Below are 14461 nucleotides of genomic sequence, written 5' to 3' on the forward strand. Positions count from 1 at the left end.
AAAAAAAAAAAAAAAAGGAAATAAAATTGCACCAATTTTCATTAGAACAGATAAGCATCTTTGGAAAACGAAGATAAAATGAAGATACCTTCCGGGAGCTTCCCAGCTAGGAGGAAAAAGTTTAACAGCTCTCAAGTAATTCCTATTCCAAGTCTTAGGCTGCTCAAGCAGAAAGGCCAGAGGGGAAGAGAGCCTCCCTAAAAGGCCATTCCGATTCCAATATCTGGAGCTGAGGAGGGATGTTTCCAGAGACCCGGCTGAACTGTCTGTCTCCCTTTTGAGAAGTCTGTAGAAAAGGAAGCAGAGGCCATAGAACTGGCCGCTTTGGAAGGCGCTCATATGGGAGCTGCATGCTGAGCTGGGCTGGGGGAGGCGGGAGGCTGGGCTAGAGGTGGGACCCACAGCAGCTTCCCTGCAGTTCCACCCACGGCAACATCTGCTTCTCATCCAGGCAGAGCGCTATACAGGCCTGGCGGTCGCATTACACAAATTGTTTTAACCTTGAGGACTTCTACACAGGTTTTTCCTCCCCAGTTGGCCTCACTGGTGAACACACACACACTGACTTTATCACATACAGAATCAGACACCCAAGGTTAGTGTTCCTACGGACACATGGTGGCATCCACACCCTTGCCATCCAGTGCAGAGCCATCAAAGCCAGAGACACACATCCTTGCACACAAAAGCAGCGCCCAGCACTACGCTTTCAGGCGGGAGACACTCCGGGATGTTCAAATGAATGAATTGCTACGCTGATATTCTTCTGGCTTGCAAATACATGCCCAGAGACACACCCTCACCTGGACAGGATCAACAGAATGTGGGAGTGACTACGGCAGTCATCGAGGCCAAACTTCCATTTTATAGATGAGAAAACTGAGGTCCCAAAAGCAACAACTTAACTGAACCTACACTGCTAGTCACTGGAAAACTGGATGTATTAACTCAGGCCTCCCCATTCCCAGTCCAGCGACCACTGCACTCTCTAGAATCCTTATTGCAAATACATATACACAAAAATAGATACTCAGACAGACACATCCACAACAAAATACACACACAGTCACAGTTTTTAAAAAACACACATGCACAAGCTTCAACACACACAAACCAGCTGCAAGCTCTGAACTCAAGCCAATAATAGTCGTGATAATGACACCTTATGTAAATGTCTGTTGATATTTTTGTGGTGCTTTCCAATTGGCAAAGTGCTTTCCCATTAATTAATTTAATAATGGCCTGCCCACAACATGCCCAGTAAGCCACACTCCACACCATGCTCTTGCAGAGGAGTGCCCCATTAGAAACTCTCAGAGAGAGATAACCTAAGTGGCTAGGCTCCAGCCCCCTTCCCTGACTTTAGACATCAGAACACTTGAGCCTATGAAGGGCAATGACTCACTCAAGGTCATCAGCCAATAAGTGGCCCCAAATCTCTTTCAACCCATGAGAAAGCTACTCTTACTTAAATCGCCATCCTTGGCAGGTAGCCTCGGCTCAACAACTGATGGGACAGCAATAGAAGATGCTTCCCAGGTGACATGTAAGAGTGGCCTTAGCAAGGACGTGGGATGGGAGGTACACTCCAAGGAAGAAGCAGCGGGTTCATACTCGCCATTCACATAGATGTGCATGTGCCACACGAATGCCTCCACACTTAGACTTGTGGATATCTTTCTTTCTCTCTTTTTTTCTTTTTTCTTTTCTTTTTTTTTTTTTTTTTGAGATGGAGTCTCACTCTGTCGCCCAGGCTGGAGTGCAGTGGCACAATCTCAGCTCAGTGCAACCTCTGCCTCCCGGGTTCAAGCAATTCTCCTGTCTCAGCCTCGCCCAGTTAATTTTTGTATTTTTTTTTTTTAGTAGAAACGGGGTTTCACCTTGTTGGTCAGGCTGGTCTTGAACTCTTGACCACAGGTGATCCTTCTGCTTCGGCCTCCCAAAGTGCTGGGATTACAGGTGTGAGCCACCATGCCCGGACACACGTGTTTTACCCTTCACAGACATTGTACCCGCAGGCTCCCACACCCAAACCCACAGGCATCATCGCATACAGGTGTGTCTGGACATTTAGACTCACCTTTGGACAGAGAGCAAAGGGCAAGGTCTTTGGAGTCAGACAGACCTGTCTTGGAATCCCAGGTTGGATACTATTAGCTGATAAGCCATGTAAACTCTTCTAAGGCTCAATGTTCTCCTAGATAACAGAATCTGTCTCCTAGGATTACTACATGAAATAAGACATATTCACGAACCCCTTAGCATAGAGCACGCAGCACAGTAAGCACTGTCCACTCCTTTAATATTATCCCAACACAACCCGTAAGCTCAGAGTCAGCCCTAGACCTCCTCAGGGAATGCTGTCTCACCCACACTCTCTGCCCCCACCCCTCCTTGAGTGAAACCCCAGTGCAAAGGCCACAGAACTATGCTGGCCTGCGGGTCCAGGGCCAGTGTAGAACCAGGGCAGAGCAAATGTAAGGCAGGGCAGGGCATGGCCCTGGCTGCTGAGCTCCAGGGGTGAGGATGTCATGGCTGAAGAATGCGTGGGAACCGAGTGGGGGTGGGGAGAGAGGAGATGGACAGGAGAGCCTTAGGGGCAGGAGCTGGGCCTTGGGGCACTGTACTTTTGAGCTCCCCTCTGGGGAAGCAAGGGAATCTGGATGCTAAGGAGTCTAGGAGGTCTCTCCTTACTCAGAGGAAGCCCTGGGGTCACGGTCAGGGTAGTAGTTATTTTCGACACAAGATAAAAATTTTTTGTGTTGTTTTCTGGCTGTAAACCTGCCAGGAGCACTGTGGCTGAGCCCATCTGTGTGCCTGGGCCTGGGAAAAATCTCACTCTTTCAGGTCAACCTCTGGACTCCACTGTCTTCTCCCCCAGGGCATTGCAAGGCATCCCCTCCTTGGGAAGTGAGGAGAGGAAGCTGGCTGGTGTAATGAGCCCCAAGGCTATATGTGCAAGACTGATGCATGTCCTGTGGCACAAACACAAGCTTCTAGCTGGGGGATGACACACACAAACCCTTGCAAACGTGTGGATGGACTTCATCACATGTGAACACTTCTGCAGAGGTGCACGTTTGCACCCATGCCTGCATGTACTCAGGAAGACCCATGCCCACACGGGTGAACATGCTTGCCCACAAGGCAGCGACATACCCACGCATGTGCACAAACACACACTCAACCACTTTCCCATGCAGGATCTTGTGTTTTTAAACACACAAATAACTGCAGGCATACACCGTGTTTCATGGGCCACACTCCCCAAAGGACAAGGGTGCACTTAGAAATAGACAGGGATGCACTTGTGTGAGACAAAGAGCGAGGGACGGGAGAGAGAGAGATTAGCTGACTCCCTTGGATCTCCTTAGGAGGTTCTTAGTGGCCTGAGGAGTGGTGCTTCTACTCCCCCCACCCCAATATCTTCTTCCCAAATCTCTAGAGAAACTAGATTTTTTTTTTTTTTTTTGACAGAGTCTTGCTTTGTCACCCGGCCGAGAGTACAGTGGCGCAATCATAGCTCACTGCAGTCTCCAGCTCCTGTACTCAGCCTTGAACTCTCAAGCTCAAACTCCTCCCACCTAAGCCTCCCAAGTAGCTGGGACTACAGGCGCATGACACCACTCCCAGCTAATTTTTTAAGTTTTTTGTAGAGATGGGCGTCTTGCTGTGTTGCCCAGGCTAGTCTTAAACTCCTGGCTTCAAGTGATCCTCCCGCTTTGGCCTCCCAAAGGCATAAGCCACTGCGCCCAGCCTAGAATTCTTAAGAATCCCTTCTTCCTGGGAAATCCCTGGGCCCCGCCCCACCCCATCTAGGGCCCAGGGAGAGTATAAGTTTTTTTCCTCCTGGCTTGGGGCACTGAAATAAGAAGATGACTCAGGGGCAGGGGGCCTGGGTGGGTGGGGTGACTCAGCTGTCTAGAGGGGGAGTGTGGTCTGGTGACAGGAGAGATTACTTCTAGACCTCAGAGGGTATACCCTAATCCTCTGCGGCTCTCTGATGTCCAAACCTGGGCCAGGCGGCCCCTTGGGTGGGGATGGGGATATGCTGCCCCCTCCTGCTCCTGCAGACTCTGGGCTGCCAGATGAGGTTGAGGTGGCAGCAGGGGCCTCACTGGCCCATTTTAACACTGGCACAGGGTTACTACCTAGCCCTGTGTGCGACGTGCTTCTAGCCCCACCCCTGTGGGGTCAGGCCAATGGGCTTCTCTGATTAGGGCATCAACTGTGTCCCAATTTCTGCCTCCAAGGTCTCTCCAGGGGATTGCTGGCTAGTCACCCGGGGTAGCCAAACAGTGCTGGGAATCTTGCAGAAGGACCCCCTTCATGGTTTGGCTGATTTCCTGACATACAGGAAATCAGGGCTGCCTCAAAATCTTCCTGGGCAAGGGCTAGTGAGGGTTTGGTGCACCAGCTCTGAGCACACAAACAGACCAGCTTGGCTTCCTGCCCAATGTCCTGGTCTCACCCAGAAGGTCCAGGAACCTCTCCAGGGTATCAAGGATCTTAATTTTGCCCTTAGCACAACGGCAACCATAACTTGACCAGTAATGGCCCGACGAAGGGGCCTGGCTACCCTCAGAGCAACCCAAGAAGTCACAGGTAAGCTGTGGGAGTCAAAGGAACTTTCACTTCCAGCCCTTGAAAAGAAGCAGAGACAGGCATGCCTGCCATCATCACCTCCAGCATCTGGAGGTCAGGGCTGCAGAGGGTACAGGAAGCAAATCCAGGCAGGAGAAAGCAACGTGGAGAACAGAGCTGAGGGGCCCGTGGCTGGAAGACAGTGGCACAGGGGTGTGGGTGTGAGTGCCTAGGAAATGCCCATGTGAGTTTCTTCCAGAGGTAGGCAGCAGATCTCAAGCATCAGTCATACCCCAGAGGGAGGCCTGATCTGACCCAAGGCCTGGTCTTGTCAGGCCCCAGGGCCTTCTCAGCCGCCCCCAGGCCTGGCCCAGCGCCCCACCAGCCTCACTTCACCCGGTTGGAGTGCTTTCTCCAGAGCCCTTACTTGAAGCTCCAACTCAGCCAGCCCCACCCTAGCATGAAACCTGAGACTGGGGGGAGAGCCCTCAGCCTCTTGCTGCTCTGAAAATCACTCCCATTTCCAACAAGAAGGGAAAGACATCAGAATGGTTTCCCACCCATTCTTTAAGGCCTGGCCCCAATTGCACCTCCTCCATGAAGACCCCCCAGACCTTCCCAGCCTGCTGTGATCACTTTTCTCTGCCACCACCAGGCTGCAGAGGGGTAGGAGACTCCCTGAGCCTTTAGCGTCCTACTCTCCAATGTGGCACTCAGTGTGGCTTGGTTTGTGCCGTTGGTTATTTGTCTGTAGGTGTCTTGGGTCCCTACTGGACTGTAAGCTCCTTGAGGGCAGGGTCCTAGCTTGTGCCTCCCACAACATCCATTCCAGGCCCTAGCACATATTAGATATTGATGGATTGATGGATAAGAAGCACAAGGAGACAGCAGCAATCCCACACTCCTCAAAAAATTGAAGTGAGAGTCTGAGGCACAGAAAACAGGGAGGAGGCAGCCCACATTTATTTAGCTCTGACTCTATGTTAAGCACTATTAAGTGTTTTATGTATGTTCTCATATTTAACCCTTACCACCAACTCTATGGGAAGATGTATAATCAGTCCCATTTTACAGGTGTGAAAGCGGCAGTCCAGACATGATCATTACCATTCTGAGGTAGTACAGCTATAATGAGTGGCGGGGTCAAGATTGAAAGCTAGATGTGCCTGCCTTCAAAGTCCATGGGCAGTCCACTCTGCCCTGTGCCCACTCCCAGCACCCAGCAAGAAAGATGACAGCGAATGTCCTGGTTTACCCGCAGCCTAGCAGGCGTGGAGGGGGAAGGGCTGAGGGATTTGCCCTGATCTTCTCCAACCGATGGTCTCTTATTCCTGCCTGTGGGCCATCCTCCCAAGAGAGTCCCTGAACAGGGTCCCAAGAGCCAGGACTAGAGCAACCTGCCCCTCTGCCCCTTGTGCCCCACACAGGCAGTCCAGTTCTAGGAACTATGCCACTTCCCCTGGCTCTGGCTATTCGGAGATGAGCCAAAGTCAGAGAGGCAGGAAGTCGAGGAAAAGTTCTGATATCTTGTCCCTGTGTGTCCCCAAACAGCCTGCCCAGGGGCATCCAATCGGGCAAATGGCCCGAGTGCCTGGCCATCTGGTCACTCCAGGGGCAGGACCCCTCTGGACCCAGCAGGAGTGAAAGGGTTACATAGGGTCTTCAGAGACAAAGAACACACACACACAGGCAAACACACACTCCGGGGTCCTGACCTCGGCTAATTAGCCTCTGGTGTCTCGGGGGTGACAAAGCTGATATACAATATATGGATTCTCTTTGTATTTTCTCTCTTTCCGCCCCAACTTGGCCTTGGCAGGGGTGTCCAGGCACATATGGACAAAAGTAAGTCCCCCTTCTGGGCTGGCTTCTCTGACTTTGACAGCTGTCTCCTAAGTCCCAGAAAGCTGCAGCTACTGGTTAAACCACGGGACACCCAGAGAGCACGATCTCAGGGAGTCCCTGGCAAAACTTTCTTCTTCCACTTGGGCTGGGTGGTGGCCTGGGGGACCTGCTCCTTGGAGACTCAGGCCTCCCAGCTCCAAGCCAGACAGATGTGCAGCCCCAGGGCAGCCCAGACAGGCTGGAAAACACCCAGCTCCTGGAACAGGAGAGATGGGGGAGAAGGGGAAAGAACACACACACACACACACACACACACACACACACACACACACGCACAGGAGTTTGGCCAGAAAAGTTTCCTACAGAAGGAGAAGCCGCCTTGCCCGCCGGTTTTCCCGGGACCCAAAGAGACTTCCCCTGGAATCCTCTGGGAAGATGAGAGGCAGCGGCAGCAGCAGCAGCTTCCACCAACAGCAGCAAAACTTCAGTCCGAAAAGTCCCCAAACCCCTCCCTCTCCCCCTCGTTCTTTTGTTCCCCACTGCATTGCCAACCAGGCAGCTCCCGGCTTCCCACACTGGACTGTCCTCCCCCAACCCCAAACCCGAACCCGCCCGCGCCTCCCCGCCTGGCCCCCTGCCGGGGGGCCGGGGGGCGCTCACCCGCCTTGCAGGGGTCTTTGTAGTTGAGGGGCTCCGAGTCGTCCTCCTCCGCCAGGTCATAGGTGTAGTCGGCCAAGTCCAGCGACCGGCCGGGACGCGGGAGCAGCAGCAGCCCGAGCAGCAGCGGCAGGCGGGCCACGCCGGGCATGCTGGCGGGGAGGCGGCGAGGGAAGCGGGGCACTGGAGGCCAGGGGAGGGCGTCCCCTCGCCCGCTCGTTCGCTCGATCGCGACCGCGACCGCTCCCGCCCTTGCTCCCCGACCTCTTCCCCTTCCCTCCGCTCGCCTCCCTCCTTCCTGTCTCCCGCCCCCCGCTCGGCCCGCCGCTCCACGCTCGTCCTCGGGCTCCAGCCGTCTCCCTCTCCCTTCCCTTCTTTTTCTCTCTTTCTTTCTCTCCCTCCCTCCGGCTCCCCCCCCCCTTTTAGGGGGTGAAATGAGCTCGCTGGAGCGGCGGGTTTTCGCCCGCAGCTCGGCCCTCGGCCGGGACCAGTGCTCTGCCGGGCCGGGCCGCGCGCCAGCCGGGCGGGGAAGGCGCAGAACCGCGCGCCCGGGGAGGGCTCGGGCCGCCCGGGCGGGGCAGCGGGGCCGGCGGGAGCTCGGGCCCCGGGGTGCCGGAGGGCTGTCGCTCCCGAGGGTGCTCCTCTAGCGGCGCTCCCCGCGGGCGCCGGCGCCGAGCCCCGCCCCGCCGCAGGACACGCTGTCAGGTCCTCCCGCCGCCCCTGCCCCGCGCCCCCGCCTCGGGTCGGTCTCTCCGCCGGCGTCTCACTCGCTCCCCTTCTCCGACCCTCTCTCTCTCGCGTCTCGCTCTCTGCGCTCTCTGTCTCTCTTGCTGTCTCGGTGTCTCTCCCTCCTCCGGAGACGCCGCTGGAGGGCGCCGAAAGCCCGTGGATGGCTCCCCGCGAGCCCCTCTCCCCCGCCGGCGTGGACCCAGTCCCCCAGCGCACTGGGACAGAGGCAGAATGGCAAACCCCACTCTGCTCTCCCAAGGCACTTCCCTTCCTGGCCGGCCCCTGCCAGGGCAGGACTGTGCCCTGCAGAAAGATAGAAGCAGACCCTTTGCTTTTCAATCAGGCTGCTTTATTCTGCTGTGGCAGGAATTCCCGGGCCCCGGGGCACCACCTCTGCCCGCCCCCATCCTCTCCTCAAACTCCCATTTCTCCAGGGCCTGTCCCTGCGTTGTGGGCAGAAGCAGCTTCTTGCCCGTCTGCAAAAGCTGCAAAAGACCCTTTGCCCAGGGCGTTTCCTGTCCCCTTGGGGCTTCCACTGACCCTGTGAAGCAAAGGAATGTTGAAGATGGACAGAGAGGATCGGGGGAATGGGAAGTACCGGTCTGTGAGCCTCCCCTCCCCTGAGCTCCCTGGATGACCCTGCTTCAGTGGATGCCCCAGCGCCTGGTCAGCGCGAGCGCTCCTCCACAGCCCGGGCAGGTGGCCCAAGCGCTCCCAGCGACCCTGGGATCACACCTGCTCACTTGAGGAGTCCTAGATGTAGTAGAGCGGCACCTCGCCACACAGGGTGCTCACGGCCATGCCCAGGAAGGCCGAGTCCCCTCTGGAGGGTGCTGAGCCTGCATCTCGCCCCTCCACCTGGTCCAGCTTAGAGGTAGGCACTGCGGGCTTGGCCTGCGGAGAGCATTCCATTTGGAATCTAGGAAGTGAGTTTGTATTCCGTGTGCAGCCCTTATTGTGGGACTTCAGGTATATCAGGCAATCTCTCTGAGCCTCAGTTTCCTCGCCAGTAAAGAGGGGCTGTGCTAGAGTCAGAAGCCACCAGGTAATGAGTGGACTCAGCTGAGCCCAGCAGCTTGGCAGTGGGGTGGGAAGGGAAGGAGTCATGCAGGGGAATAGGGAGAGGGGCAGTCAGCTGGCAGCCAACAAGGAACGGTGCTTTACAGGTGACAAATAGCCACCATTCAGATGCTCCTCCCAGCAGCCCTGGGAGGGAGACAGCCCACTCCTTTCACCCACACACACACCTGGAAGTTCTGGACTTTTCTAGTGAGAGCCTCAAGACCGGGGATGCTCTCCGGAGCTGTCTTCATGATGTAGCAGCAGGTGCCAGGGGCTGGCTTGTAGGCGATCAGGAGCTAGGCACAGAATGCTGGAGATGATTCGGGGGTCCCTGCCTTGCTCTCTCCCTGACCCAGGTCCTTAGCCACCTCCCTCTAGGTTGGGCATGGGAGTTATACTAGAATCTGGGGTTCAGGCCAAAAGGGCTGGAGGAGGGGGAGAGATGGATGTGGATGAAGTGGCCCAGCTGGGTGGCTCTAGAAGAGCCTTGTCATCGGTCCCGGGGTCAGGAGGTCCGGGCATACTCACCCGCTGGTAGTCATACACCACGAGGCCAGTGGAGCCAATGGAGAAGGTGGCAGTGGTACCCAGGTGCCCACTCAGGGCCAGGTGTTGCTGGGCTTCCGGAGCCCCGATGCTCATCTCCAGAACCTGGGGAAAGGGCATGGAGCTGCCTGGTTTTCCCCTTTCCTACTCAGCCTGTGGTACCCATCCCCATACTCAGGCCTCTGTACTCAAATGCGCTTCCCTCTTTCCCGAGAGCTCAGAGAGGCTGAGTGGATCCAGGTGCTGGAGGGAGCCGGCTGTCCTGCTGTGGGGCAGGGGCCTTGTGGAAAAGCCTGGGCTAGGTTGCCGCCTGGTTTGTGCCTCTTTCCTTCTAGCTGTGCCCCTTGCCTCCTCCCCTCCACTCCCCTTGGACAGTTTCCTATCGCCCATCCCACCTAGCCCCTCTGTCCGGCATGTCCTATGCCCACTGCCGCCCCATCCCACACCTCTCACCATCTCCGTGTGTTTCTGGCTCATGTGGAGACCCATGAGCAGGGCTCCCACAATCACCACAACGACAAGGACCACCACCACCACCACGATGAGAAGGCGTTTCAGGTGCACCGGGCAGCAGGGGATGCCAAATCGGCCCCGGGGAGCTGCGGAGTAGTCCTGACACGGTGGGACAGGCAGGGAGACAGGCATGAGGTCATGAGGCTGTCCCCTCTTCTCCCTGCACAAGCTGGACACCCTCCCACGGCCGCCTGGGGCTGGACGGCCAGTGGGATGGACGGACAGGGAAGGGTTGAGGAGATCAGAGAAGGCTTCTTGGAGGAAGTGGCCTGGATTCTAACAAACCCATAGACACATAGAAGCTTAGAAGCAGGGTCTAGTTTTGAGGGACCCAAGAGAGCCTGCTTCACCTGTCTCTTCCTGCTGCATCCCCCAGCCCCCTGGCATCTCAGTCATGGTCAGCCCCTCTCTGTTCCCCAAGTGATCACCTCCATTTGGTGACACAAAGTCTCCCTCCTTCCTGGAATGCCTTCCACATTCTCCGCCAGGTGAGCTCCTTCTTATTCTGGCTCTAGCTCATGTGTCGTTTTCTCTGTGAAGTGTCCCCTGACTTCTGAAGTTTTTCATGGCTTCTGACTTGGGGCTGTCTATGGATGGCCCTTTCAATCGACCCCTATCATGGCTCTCGGCCCACGAACAGCTCCCCAAGGGTCCCTGGCTTAGTGGTCTTGGTGTCCCCCATCCTGACTTACCACAATCCTAGGTTAGTTGAGTGAATGGATCTGGATAAGGAAACAGGCCAGGGAGGATAGAGGAGGCAGGGCCCATCACACACGCGCGCACACACACACACACACGCGCACACACACTCACACACGCACACACACACACACGCAACCACACTCACCGGCGGGCTTTCCATCAGGACCTCTTTGCTGCCCACATCCATCTTGCTGCAAGTGCTATGCTGTCCTCTCCTGCTCTCCCAGGTGTGACCAGGGTCTTATATGTGTCCATAGGGAGAGAGGACAGAGGTGAAGGACCAAGCCTCCTGTGTGCCAGCCAAGCCCTTGGCTTTGAAGCTTGTTTGTTCCTGGCCCTCCAGAACTGAAGCCCAGATAAGCCAGCTGTGAGAGCCCCCAAGGGCCCTTGGCCCCGGCACATGAGTCCTCTTGGCCCCAGCAAGAGCAAACCTGGGTGAGCTGAGCAAACTTGCCCTTGGGCCATCTGCACCTCTCACCGTGGGTGTCTTCCTGGCGTGCCCGCCTTCCTTGCTGGCACCTGCCCCTGCTGCCCTGTGACTTTCTGTATTCTTCTGCCAGCCTGAACCTCTCAGGCAGCCAAGGGTCTGACCATCACGTTTCCCAACAGAATTTCTCGATGCATAGGGATGCACTCCAGGAAGGGGGTTCTGGAGGCAGCACCTGTAGACTCAGAGAGGACTCTGCCTAAGGCAGGAGGTGCTTTGACATCAGTTTTGGGGGTTTCATAAATGTACATTTCCATGCAAGGACCAATTCCAACTTCAAGCACTCTTTCCCTCACCTCGCCTCCTCCCACACATCTGGTACCAACCTCAAACTTGCCCCCAGTGATTATTTTCCTGATTCTGGAAACTGTCCCCACTGGTGGCAAGCTCTTACTGATATGCAGTGCTTCCTTCTTTGCTCTGGGCTTGTCTGTCAATTTCAGGCTTTGCTGATGGCAGATTCCAGGTCTGACACTGCTTTCTTCTGTCCGCACAGCCCTGCACAGGGCTGGCTCTGGTCACTGGTGGGCTCCCAGTCTCCCCATCCTCAAATCAGCCCACTCACCCTGTGGTCTACACTCTACCCCTTTAGACTCCCCCTTCTACATCCTCTGATCCTAAATTTGCCCTGAGAATGATACTCACCCAAATACGATCAACTTTCATGACTGTCTCCTTCTCTTTTCTCTCTCTTTCCTAGTGCCTTCCCCAAAGCCATCTCTATGTATTTACCAGGTCAAGTCTGCCAATGACTTTGGGCTGGCTCACCCTTTCTCTCAGGTCCCCTTTCACTCCTTGGGCCAGGTGGTCTCTAAAGTCCCTTCACCTCTAAACTCAGGTGGCTGTGGCAGAGTCCAGGCCTGGGCTTGCTCCCTTAACCTCCTGTCCTTTTTTTTTTTTTTTTTGATGAAGACAGCCCCTTTATCACCCAGGCTAGCATGCAGTAGTGAGATCACTGCTCACTGCAGCCTTGACCTCCTGGACTCCAGTGATCCTCACACCTCAGCCTCCCGAGTAGCTGGGACTACCAGAGCATGCCATCATGCCCAGCTAATTTTTGCATGTTTTATAGAGATGGGTTTTTACCATGTTGCCCAAGGTGGTCTTGAACTCCTGGACTCAAGTGATCTCGGCCTCCTGAAGTGCTAGGATTACAGGTGTGAGCCACCATGCCCAACCAGCCTCCTGTCCTTTAACATGCCACCCCAGTTCCTGGCCCCTGCCCCAGCCCCCTCCCACCAGGGCCCTGCCCTTTGGTCATGAGCTGGCAGGTTCCCCTGTTCCCCCCTCCACCTGGAGGGCCTTCGGCCCCAAGGTTGCATAACAACATGGCATCTGAACTGAGAGCCCCTGAGAAGCTGAGAAGCGCAGGAAGGAAGAAAGGGAAGGAAGTGTTTGCTCCTACCACCCTCCTCATCCCCGAGCTGCCCCTTTAAATATTTGCCTAAGGCTCCAGCAGCCAGAGAGTGTCCTAGGACAGTGAAAGGAGGGGAGGGGTGCCGGGAGGAGGGGGAGCCCAGAGAAGCGTCCTCTCAGCTCAGCCTCAGCTGTGTGCAGGTGCCAGATGTAGGAGACAGCTCGCCTGCAGTGTCAACCCCTGCCCTCCCCCAGGGCCCCCACTCCTGCCCCCATCATCCTGGCAACATTGGGATTGATGGGCTGACTCACGCGTACTGGGCCTGAGCCAGGTGGGCAGCCAGCCAGCGGGAGAGCCAAGCACTGCAGGCATCTCGGGGTCCCTGTGGGCATCTCAGGGGGCCGTGTTGTCCTCACGTGGGACTTGTTCTTAGCAGGCACTGTGGGTGGGGCTTGCCACAATCACTGGGTGCTAGGAGAGGGGTCTCTTTCTTTGAAAAAGCCTCTGCTCTTTCTGATCCTTGGTCTCTCTTGCCTGTTGCCCTTAGGCTGTAGCTGTCATAAGCTCTGTGGCTGCTGTTGCTGCTGCTGCTTCTCCTTAAAACTCATTTTTGCTTGAGGGCTGAGGGAGGGTGCCCGCCTCCTGGAGCACTCACACTAACCAGGTGAAGGTCCTGGGTTCCTTGGAGAAGGAAACACAGAAGGATCTGTAGCTGGGTGTGCCTACCTTCCCCCTCCCCCATACAAGCCCTATCTGTAGCCTTCTCACTTTTTTGCCTTTTCTCCTTATGGGAGAAATGCTTAAGCCATTTCTCCCTCTGTGAAAGCCAACCTCCAATCCCTCTCCACTTCTCCGGTGTCATTTATTAATTTATTTATTTAGAGACAGTATCTCACTCTGTTACCCAGGCTGGAGTGCAGTGGTGCAATGACAGCTTCATAGCTCACTGCAGCCTTCATCTCCTGGCCTCAAGTGATCCTCCTACCTTGGCCTTCCAAAGTGCTGAGATGATAAGTGTGAACCCTGCATCTGACCTTCTATCTCTCTGAATGCCACCCACCCAAACAGGCCAAGTGCCACTGGCACCTGCTCTCTGACCTCACTCCAGTTCATGGTGCCCTTTGAAATCCTCAGCCTCTCTGTGGCACCTTCACCTGCCATTCAGCACACATGAATGTTCTTGTCAGCTACATGGGTGATTTTTATTGCTCTGTCTTCCAGCTCAACTGCAGGCCCTGGGAAGGAAAGGAGCACTCTTCTCATAGGCTTCTTTGAACCTGCCGCTGGGCAGGAGGCATGCAAACAGCCAACACTTAATGATAGTCAATGATGAGACCAATACCAACAGTGGTCAATAGTCCATGCCTTCTGTATGTGGAGGTCTCCGTGCTTCCACTGGCCAGCTCTGGGACCCAGCGTGAGTCATTCTGCTTTGCTAGGCATTAGTATGTTCATCTGTGAGATGGGTCTGGTACTAGCTGTCCACCTCACTATGCTATTATAAGGACCTAATGGCATCATGGGTATGACATCCAGTCGTCATCATTAGCATCATCTACTTCATCCTCTAGGGGACCTCCCACTAGCTAAGAATACAGCCGAGACTCACCCTCTTTGTCTGTTTCTGGGTTGACCCCCTCTGAGAGCCCTGGGTGATGGACGGCCCCACAGTGGCCACCCCTTCTGTGTGGGCCTCCCCGTTTCCTCCTCCAGCCTCTCAGCTGCAGGGGTGGGGACAAGATTCACTTTGCTCTTTGTGTACTGGGCAGAGCCGTGCCAGGGACGGGTGGGGACAGTTGCCCAGCTGCCCCAGCCACCTCCCTACCCCCACTGCTTCCCTGCCCCCAAGTTGGCATGGGGAGGGCAGCTAAATGTGTGGCAGCAAGTAGACATCAAAGGGCAGGGGCATCCCTGGCTGGGAGAACACGACTTAAGCTCAGACCAGAGAATCCCCTGCTGGCAGAGTCTGGGGACAGCTG

The 14461-nt window shown here is 55.6% G+C and overlaps 2 protein-coding genes across 7 annotated transcripts in view; both read right to left on the minus strand.

The window, feature by feature from the left end:
• The window catches only part of BMP1 (bone morphogenetic protein 1), a 56047-nt gene extending 48351 nt beyond the window's left edge, over positions 1 to 7696 (minus strand). For 2 of the 4 annotated variants that reach the window (XM_017861096.1, XM_017861099.1), the window contains exon 1: positions 7090 to 7696. In XM_017861096.1, coding sequence (XP_017716585.1) covers positions 7090 to 7237 — 148 coding nt within the window. In that variant the 5' untranslated portion in view covers positions 7238 to 7696. Of the gene's footprint in view, positions 1 to 88; positions 287 to 7089 lie in introns of all 4 variants that reach the window. The other 2 variants (XM_017861098.1, XM_017861097.1) reach the window with 2 other exon arrangements.
• A 446-nt stretch (positions 7697 to 8142) lies between these two features.
• SFTPC (surfactant protein C) lies at positions 8143 to 13929 on the minus strand. Of its 3 annotated transcripts, XM_017861101.1 has the most exons (8): positions 13618 to 13929; positions 13468 to 13571; positions 12794 to 13163; positions 10784 to 10878; positions 9877 to 10035; positions 9406 to 9528; positions 9063 to 9173; positions 8143 to 8356 (listed from the first exon to the last, which is right to left on the minus strand). In XM_017861101.1, exons 3-8 carry the CDS (start codon positions 12852 to 12854, stop codon positions 8165 to 8167), a joined length of 741 nt encoding a protein of 246 aa, XP_017716590.1. In that variant the 5' UTR covers positions 12855 to 13163; positions 13468 to 13571; positions 13618 to 13929; the 3' UTR covers positions 8143 to 8164. The 3 variants fall into 3 exon arrangements, with proteins under 3 accessions (XP_017716590.1, XP_017716589.1, XP_017716591.1); XM_017861100.1 differs by lacking the exons at positions 13468 to 13571; positions 13618 to 13929 and adding an exon at positions 8551 to 8709 and having other exon boundaries at positions 12794 to 12934; XM_017861102.1 differs by lacking the exons at positions 12794 to 13163; positions 13468 to 13571; positions 13618 to 13929 and adding an exon at positions 8551 to 8709 and having other exon boundaries at positions 10784 to 10894.
• Between the last annotated feature and the right edge of the window lie 532 nt (positions 13930 to 14461).

The sequence above is a fragment of the Rhinopithecus bieti genome, unplaced genomic scaffold (genome assembly GCF_001698545.2).
Source record: "Rhinopithecus bieti isolate Rb0 unplaced genomic scaffold, ASM169854v2 scaffold_59220, whole genome shotgun sequence".
NCBI classification, from domain to species: Eukaryota; Metazoa; Chordata; class Mammalia; order Primates; family Cercopithecidae; genus Rhinopithecus; species Rhinopithecus bieti.

Coding starts and splice junctions, on each gene's coding strand:
- SFTPC (XM_017861101.1), bottom strand. CDS start 12,854: ATGCCTGCAGTGCTTGGCTCTCCCGCTGGCTGGCTGCCCACCTGGCTC. Junction 9,174..9,405: donor TGGTGTATGACTACCAGCGG/GTGAGTATGCCC, acceptor TTCTGTGCCTAG/CTCCTGATCGCCTACAAGCC. Junction 8,357..9,062: donor GAAAAGTCCAGAACTTCCAG/GTGTGTGTGTGG, acceptor TTTGCTTCACAG/GGTCAGTGGAAGCCCCAAGG.